At 38.3% G+C, this 9,308-nt stretch overlaps 1 protein-coding gene across 1 annotated transcript in view; it reads left to right on the top strand.

Moving 5' to 3' along the window:
• LOC110107577 (bifunctional phosphatase IMPL2, chloroplastic) overlaps positions 1 to 8,820 on the top strand; it is a 30,417-nt gene extending 21,597 nt beyond the window's left edge. The window contains exons 5-9 of the mRNA XM_020837852.2: positions 6,859 to 6,983; positions 7,102 to 7,168; positions 7,301 to 7,390; positions 8,161 to 8,272; positions 8,522 to 8,820. Coding sequence (XP_020693511.1) covers positions 6,859 to 6,983; positions 7,102 to 7,168; positions 7,301 to 7,390; positions 8,161 to 8,272; positions 8,522 to 8,592 — 465 coding nt within the window. The 3' untranslated portion in view covers positions 8,593 to 8,820. The remainder of the gene's footprint in view (positions 1 to 6,858; positions 6,984 to 7,101; positions 7,169 to 7,300; positions 7,391 to 8,160; positions 8,273 to 8,521) is intronic.
• The last annotated feature ends 488 nt before the right edge of the window (positions 8,821 to 9,308 follow it).

Here is a 9,308-nt window from a genome sequence, read left to right on the forward strand (position 1 = left end):
GTAATGGCATTTGACAGTTGTATTCTGACTCCTCGTCTTAGTTGGACAGTCATTGGAGTGTTCTATAGATCTATCTGCATAAATGAAAGGCAAGGGTTAGTAATCAGCATCTGATACATTACCCCATACTTTCAAAATACAGATACTTGCATAAAACAGAAAATAAAAGTAGGTAACATTAGCAAGCAATTCAAATAATACAAAATTAAAATCCTGCTAAATGCGTTATCTTAATGAATTGGTTGAATGATCATAAGAAAATTTAAAATTAAACAATCATTTTTAGAATATTTAAATATTTAATTCTTTAAATGATCATTTTGGAAAATTCAGAAATTTGAGCCCATATTGATTAGATGCTACTGTAGCATTGAGTCGATTAGTCAAAAATGGAAAGAGAAACCAAACACCATCGAAGTCGCCAGAAATCCGTAGTCTTCGAAAATTCGGCCTCGGCCTCCCCCTTAGTAGATCTGGGGCGGATGTTTGTCTAAGGGGACAAATTTGAATCCATCTTAGCTAACAGAGGGCTTTATGCCCTATCGATTATATCCTATTGATTTATATCTCAAGGATTTGATGCTACTATGGAACGTACATGCTCTGGCCATAACCACTATTTCGTGGTGCCATTTGGCGGCAAAATCATTCGGTTCAGTGGGCCCCAGGTCATAACCGTTTATCCTACGGTGTTATTTGATGCCAGAACTGTTGGTCAGAAGATACGTATCCTTACTGACAGGAGATTATTTGAGAATGTATCATAGTGATATTTTTTACTAGGCATTAGGTTTATGTAAGCTGAAGTAAATTTCAATTTGTCCACCCCAAAAAATTGCTTCGGAGAGTAGATGGATTTTGCTTTAAGTCATTTATGATTGGATTTCAATTTTAAATATTTAAAATTTTGGTGGGCATTTGAATATTTGGGGTGTATTTTGAATATTGGAATTGGCCCATCCGGTTGAGATTTACATTCAACGCGGCTATCAGCAGGGTGACTTCGGGGCCACTTAAAAATACTTCAATTTTGTGGAAGTTTGAGAGCATTTTGAAATAATTGAAATTAACCCCTCCGGTTGAGATTTGCTATCAATGCGACCATCATCAAAGTGTTTTTAGGTCATTTGGGAATTTCATTGATTGGACCTTGTTGACTCTATCTATTAGTCGACAGAGGATCGGGTTCTCATGGTCTTATATTTTTGTTGATAAATATCTTTTGTCATCGACCTTGAACGTCTATATGAACATATAAAAATGATATTACGGTCGACGTCTTGACCGTATATCTGTTTGATAATTCGAGCTGTGTTAACTCCTATCTATCCATATAGAAGGACCAGTCTCGAATTGTGATTCATTTATTGACCCACGCAGTATCCCTAGACGTCACGTGTGTACCTATAAAACGCTTATCGGGGCCCATGCGAGTCGTATGATTGTGCATGCCCTTCTTCGTACCTATGTTTATACATATTACAGTGCATATGCATTCTTGGAATATTTATAAACGCCTTCTGTCCGCTAGCATAAATGTTGCAGATCTGGTGGTGTGGCGTCGTATTAGTTATCTGCTTGTTTCATACAAGTAGACTGTCGTGCACTACTTATTGCTTTATGTAAGTGAAATGTAGTGCATTAATGAATCTTCTGCTATTTCTTGCTGGTAACTGCATTCACCACAAGTTTGATGTCTCTTTCTTCAAGCATGTTACTTTTCATGTAGACGTTCCAATGCTACCTATAGGCATTTGTATTTGCTATATTTATTTTGTATTTTGCTTTTGATTGATGCATTGGGCGTACAACAGATCTTCTACTACAGCTCATAGGCAACATATAGTATGTGCAGTGGATCTTCCTACAGTAGCCCGTAGGTATTTGTATTTACTGCGTATCGTTCTCCTTTACTTGCAATAGAATGACATATTTGCTGACCATTGAATGGTTGTTGGTTGTGAGTGTTGTTATACCCATAATCCACTATTGATTGACACTTGTAAGCGTGTCAATATGCATATGATAAGTATTTCATTGTTGTCAATGGGTACTTGCATTCGTCGCTCTTCTATCCCATGCATGTATTTGGTGATGCGTTCACCATCGCTGCTTGTAGGTAGGGTCATTGTATGAATGAAGAGTCTCATATATTAACTTGTAGGAGTTTTTATGCTTTGCCAATGTATTACCCTTGTATACAATATGCGACGTGTATTGTAGCTCCTTACATACTCTTCATGTTTCACTTATGAATATCCCCTACACTTTCATCACTTGCAATTTTAGGTGCATTTGCTTATGTTTTGATGTTGAATGCAAAGCACTATCATATTCATCCGGAATGTTTTCAATGACTCAACACATTCATCATGCATTATTTATGGCCACTTATATATGACCTGCTGTATTTATTATAAACTCTCTGCATTGTGAGTGTGCCACTGTATTACAAGTTCCATGATTCATACTTGTAAGTGAATCAAACTCGTTGGATACTCCCTTCCATATGTGTAGGCAGCACACATATACTTCACAAGCTAATTTGCATTAGTAGAATGCTTGGTGTCCTCTCCACAACCTTCTCAAATTATTTGTAGGTAAGCTGCATTCAGTGCATGTTGTGCATTCTTGCCTACAGGATGAACTACACCCTCCCTTGTGTAATATTGACGCTTACACTTTAATTAACAATTATAATCTCTTAACATATGTTGAAAGTTTTATGTTGTTGCTTGCAAATTGTGTTAGTGCATTCATCATAGTCTTCTTGAATACATTTATCAAAGCCTCCCTGAAGGTATTCATAGGATGTTTGTCAGCCTCATTTGATTCTTCTCATATATAAGTATTGAATGTAAGACATAGTCATATTCGTTGTACATCAACTCTTTCTTCTTGTAGGGGATCAATGTGTTTTCTTGGAATTGAATCCTTGTTGAAGATAGAGATGAATCATTAATTGATGTAGTCACCATACCCATTGGAGGCTTATGTTGTTATTTTATGAACATGTCAATAGTTCATATCTATTAAGGCTTTAACGTAAGTTCTTTATTCCTCCATTGATCTTTTGAGTTCTTATTGATTGTTCATTGTATACGAGTTCAAGCTTATTTGAGTCTAGTTTGTTGTCATTTATTTTGAGTCCAAGTTGCAAGTTCAAGCTCTCTGTACTCATTTGAATTTGAGTCCACAAGTCCTCTGTTTGTTCAAATTGCGAGTTCATGCCCGAGTTCCCTTATTCAGTGAAAATTTCGGTAGCCTCCCGGCGTCACCCCCGTTTAGGTGAAATTTCAGGAGACTATGTCATCCCACCACGCTACTAGAGCATGTATGGTAGGTGTCAGGGGATACCGGGTCATACATCTTTTCACTACGAGAGTATATATGGGGTCTTCGAAAGTACAAATATGAAAACACGGATGGCTTTCCCCACCACGCTACAAGAGCGTGTATAGGGCTTACCCACCTCGCCGTATGCGTCGCACCGGGCTTCCTCCTACTATGCAACGAGAGCGCGTATAGGTGGTTCTACTGTCCTTCGCAAACATCGAAAATGTGATTTTAGGTGACTACCCGCCTCGTCATAGGCGTTGCACCGAGTTTTCTCCCACTATGCTACAAGAGCGTGTATAGGGTTTGTCAGTCTGCTGCAAATGCTGAAAATGAGATTTTAGGTGATTAACCGCCTCGTCGGAGGTGCCACACCGGGTTTTCTCCTACCATGCTACGAGAGCGCATATAGGGGGTTTGCCGGTCTGCCGCAAACGACAAGAATGAGAATCTGAGTGAAGTAAATAAAAAGGACCCCCCTCTTCCTCTTCTTTTTTTTTTCTTTCTTTATTTTTGCAATATTTCTCCCTTTTTTTTAACCATAAACATGGATTCATTCCTATTATTTTTTTTGGATTTCCTCTCTTCTTTCTTTTTTTCTTTTGGTACATAACTATATATATAAATGTATGTATATAAATATATACACAGATTAATACCTATATATTTTTATAACATATGTATACAACAATACAACAACATCAATCCTTTGTCCCACTACGTGGGGTCGGCTACATGAATTCTTTTTCGCCATTGTGTCTAGTTAAAAGTCAAAATCTCATTTAAATCTAGTAAAGAAAGATCATTTCTAATATTTATAATATATATATAAATGAATATAAAACAATACTAATAATAATATTAGATATTGATAAACGTTTTTAATATAAACTTAACCTAAACTACCTGAGGATTTGGCTGGGCTATGAAGAGGAGGCGTCGGGTTAAAGACCTATGGTAGAGCAAGAGTCGGACAAGGTGCAGGGTCGAGCGGCTCTAGTGGCGGATTCAGTTGAACCTGGAGTCAATCGGCTATAGGTGTTTGCGGCTACCTAAAGAACGGAGGAAGGAATGGCAGCTCTGGGTCGTGCGTGGGTATGCTCAGTTGAGGTAGGAGAAGACTTCCTCTCTCTCTCTCTCTGTATGGACCAAAGGATTGCAGAAGGTATGGAGGGTCTAGGGATAGGAAGCTTTCAGTTGAGGGAATAGGAAGGAGGTGGCTTCAAATACTACATGTTCAACTAGGTACAGGGGCTGGAGGTCTCGACTTAGGTGAAGAAGGGGTCGATTGGGGCTGTTCGTGTGAGGGCCGACGTCTGTAGGAGTGAAGGTTGGGATTTGGTGGAGTTTGAGTCGGGCTTGCGTTCTGTCTGGAGCAGGTCGGAGGAAGGCTTGTTGGTTCGTTCGGGTTTTAAAAGAGATTTAGTTGTTGCTGTTGTTATGTAGTGGTTCGGTACAATGGTTGGAAGGGTAAGGGGGGAATCAGAAGCAGCAGGTGGATTTGATTGCGACTAGGGCCGGAGGTCAGAGAGGAGTCGAGGAAGAAGATGAGAGCAAGAGCTGTGGGAGTTTTGCATATGTGAGAAGAGAGCAGGGCAGGAGGACGGGAGGTTGGATTCGGCTTCGGTAAAGGCGTCAGAATGCGTGCGTACAGGAGGTCGCTAGAGCTGCGGGGGTTTTATGTGAGAAGAGAGCAGGAGCCGAATGTCCTCGTTTCTTCTCCTTTTAACGTTGCTGAAGAGTGGGGTAGAAGCTAGCTACGCAGGTAAGGATGTCACTATTCGGTGCCAACTTGCACAGGGATTGATTACTGTAGTTGTGGCTGGGTCTTGGCAGAGATACGGGGTGGCTTTAGCAGAGCACATGTAATGTTTTAGCATAAATCATATTATATTTTTTTTGTTTGTTCCTTTTGGCTTTAGCTTAGGGGTCAACACTTTCTTAACGTAGACTAGATCTAGTACATCTACTCTCTTAAATAGGTCATCGGAAGACCGACATTTTCATCTAAGACGACTCTCTAATCTTATATGTCATTGGAGCTACTCCAAACTTTCATGTATATAGTCGTTTCACATTCTTTGTCTAAGTTTAAAGCCACTCATCCACCTGAGTACCCTCACAAAATCTTGGATACTTTTGGCTAATTTTTCGGAAAAGATGCTAAGGAGTTTTTAAAGAAACGGCCCTAATATAATAAATTAGCCCCAATTTAGTTGTTGCCATCCCACAAACTTTAGCTAATCAGCAGTCCATGATTATTCATTGTGTGGGAGATGGACCTCTTGGGACCTTTCCCATCATCCAATTGCCAAAGAAACATTCATATTGGTGGTGATTGATTATTTCATTAAATGGATTGAAGCCAAGGCAGTTGCCAAGATGATCTCCAATTTTTTCCATAACTTCCTCTGGATGGATATCATCTGTAGGCATGACTTGCTCCTTAACATCATCAGTGACATTGGGTCTCAATTCGTCGATAATTGTCTCAAAGATTTCCGCAAGTCACAAAACATTCATCTCAAATTCATATGTTAGTGCACTATCCGCAAATTAACGGGCTGGTAGAAGCAGCGAAGCAAATTGTAAATCTCCTTGGAAAGAAGGTTGGAGAAAAAGACAAATGTGCGGAGGTGTTTCCCTCTGTTTTTGGCATTGAGAATAACACCATCTTTTGCAACTGGGCACACACCTTTCTCCCTCTCTCATGACGTCAAGGCATTGCTTCCAGTGGAACTTGATCTACACAATTAGTGAGTGTCGCTGCTGCCAATTTTAGTGAGGCAAGTTTAACGAATGGGAGCAGGGAATCAAGAGCTCAGAGCATAAGCCACACTCAAACAAGAAGAGGTAAAGAGGATGGCTAACTATCACAACACACATTAAGGAGAAGTCTTACCACTGATGGGACCTAGTTCTCAGAAAAACAGATGCGGTTGCTCGCCAGTCCATACTAGGCAAACTTGGATCTATTTAGGAAGGCCTTTAGATTATCAAAAGATAGGTCAGATCACGGTCATATCAGCTATAGACTAACCTAGGAAAGATGGTGCGGACGATGTGGAGTGCGAATGACTTGAAAAATATTCTACACGGAAGGGAATTTTGCTTGTACTTGCCAACATGAAGTCATCTATAATAAAAAATAAATAAACTTCTGTTATCTTTTGTGTTTTGTACTTATATATTATTTCATAACTTCTACATGAGTTGGTTTCTAAGACAGTGAGTTTATAATTGCAAACATGTCTCAAATACCTGGGGAACTCACCCTTTAAAATGATAATGCTTTGAGAAGTCGCATGACTCCTTGAGCATAAGTAACAAACTCTTCCAGTGATCAATCTGCATCAATCTTTTGCATCCTGATTTGGCTTACCATTGCAGCATCTCTCACCGGCAGTGGTTTCTCTATTTAGTTATCCAGTGATATATGTTTAATTATAATCTGGTTGATTACCTCTTGCATCGCATGCTAGGTGTGTATGTTGAAGCCTTTGTTTTTCCTTCTTTATCTAGATTCTTGGCATCATTGACCAACCTATTCTCAGAGAGAGATGGATTGGGATAGAGGGGAAAACAACCACACTCAATGGACGGGAAGTATCTACAAGGACATGCAGCAAACTTTCTCAAGCCTACCTGTGTGTACCTTGTGCATTCTTGAGTTTCTGAAAATTTTGCTACTTTTTTCTTTATTGGCTATGAAACTAAGTATCAATTTTTTATTGGCTTTAATTCTCTGCCTGTATTTTTGAACAGCTACACTACAAGCCCACATCTTTTTACTGGGGAGGCTGAATTGGCTTTTAGTCGTTTGAGAAATAAGGTTTGCTTGCTTGGATAGAATCATTCCATTTTTGTTGTTGTTGTCGTGAATTATTATTCATGTTTTGGTGGGCTGGGTTTCATAAGGATAGCTTACTAATGTGTTACTTTCCTTGTTTTGTGCTAAGTTAAGGTGAAGGTCCCATTATATGGCTGTGATTGTTATGCGTATGCGCTTCTGGCTTCTGGGTTTGTGGATCTTGTTGTTGAATCTGGGCTTAAGGTAATCATTTTTTGGAGTTTTTTCTTGATCCTTGCTTTTTATTTCAAGCAATTATTTTCTTTACTGGAAGAAAGGGACAGTAAAATGGTTAGAGGGATGTCAGTATGTGTGCGTATGAGGGAGAGAGTCCCCACTCTTTCCTACCAAAATATTCTAGAAAGTGATATGGAAGTTATTTTGTCAATTTTTTTGTCTTGACTGATTAATATTCCAACTAGGGGTATCAATAATTGGACTGACCTCAAGTCGACTCGAAAAATGTTGGTTTAGATTGGATGGAATAATGCTTGGGCCAAGTTTGGATATGAAATCTTAAACCGATTAATTTTCGGATTAAGTTAACCTGAAAGCTCGAAACTTACTCAAAATTGACCTTATTATCATTCATGTTCGAGTTGAATGAGTCATTTTTGAGTTAAACTAGTTGTATTTGGCTTAAACGGTACACATTGTTCTAAAAAAAAGCAAGATTTATATGAGAAACAGGTCAAATGGGTTGGATTTCGGTCGAGTTTGGATTCAGGTGAAACATTTTGACTTATATGATAAGTTGGTCATGTTCGACTTAGGCATATTCTGATCGGATGAACTTTGGGTCAGACTTGAATCTAACTAGTTAACCCAAATTGACTTCCCTAATTCTAACCAGTGTAAATTGATTTTCGCATACAATTATATATATATATATATATATATATATAAAGAGTGAGTGAGAGAGATGGTTGCATTTGCAGCAATTACTCACATAAGTTGTCATTATGCTCAAACAGCCCTATGATTTTCTCTCACTGGTTCCAGTGATAGAAGGAGCCGGAGGATCTGTAACAGACTGGAAAGGAAATAAGCTTCACTGGATGCCATCACCGGACTCGTGTGTTATGGGTATGATTGTTTTGGCATTAGATATCTGCCCTTCATTTTCAGTCTACTTAAATTTTATAAATCAGTAATTTAGTTATTAGAGCAAATGCCATTGATAATTCCAGAACTTCACTGTACTAATTCTTCATTTTAGTACTGCAAGCAGACAACTACAAGAAATTTCTGATTGATGAATTAAATATTTAAGAGGTTCTATTTGGTTTATCTTACAATATATATATTTTTCCTTGTTCCTAAATTCCCTTTTAGGTTTCAATGTGGCGGCAGCTGGTGACCTTGAGCTGCACAAGCAGGCGTTGGAGGTTCTACAATGGCAATGACTTGTACATTCCAGGAAGATAATATAGCAAATTATTGGTCTGCCCGATAGTTCAGAGGATCATAATTTCAGAGAACAATATGTAGCTAATTTACTAAAAATATTTTCTGCGCTGATATTTAAGAATGAATTTGGAATTAGAGAATTAGATCTGTATCATATACAGGTGATAATAATTGTTCAAGCTGGCTCTTTGCAGCAAATTGGACTTGATTAATTAGCCAGAAAAGTCATTGATGGATTAGAATAGTGCAATAATAGCAAGCAAGCTTAGGATTAGCTGGCTTTTGATTTTGACTCAAACTTGCTTATAGACTGACGAGATGAGCTCGATAGTGTCATTTTGATAGCAATCTCTATATTTTCATTACTCGATTATCATCACTTGTTCATTTTCTCTTGACTAGAGTTGTCAAACCTTCATCTCTAGTCTACCATCTCTTGATTGCCTTCATTAGCAACAACTGCTTCTTTAGCAATCTTTATTATGTAAATAGGAGATCATCTTAATATTCCAAACTTTATAGTCCCATCTTCTCAAATTGAGGAGAGGAGTGATCGAGCTAAATAGTGTTACACAAGGCTTGTGTTGTTCAAGTAATATAATAATTTGAGTAAATTATCATTCCCTGGGGAACACTCATGTTGATCTTATAAGCTAAACACCAATTCTTTTTTAACCACTTAATTTATCTTTCCAATAGCAATTTTTAGTGA

Source organism: Dendrobium catenatum, unplaced genomic scaffold, assembly GCF_001605985.2.
Source record: "Dendrobium catenatum unplaced genomic scaffold, ASM160598v2 fragScaff_scaffold_1355, whole genome shotgun sequence".
NCBI classification, from domain to species: domain Eukaryota; kingdom Viridiplantae; phylum Streptophyta; class Magnoliopsida; order Asparagales; family Orchidaceae; genus Dendrobium; species Dendrobium catenatum.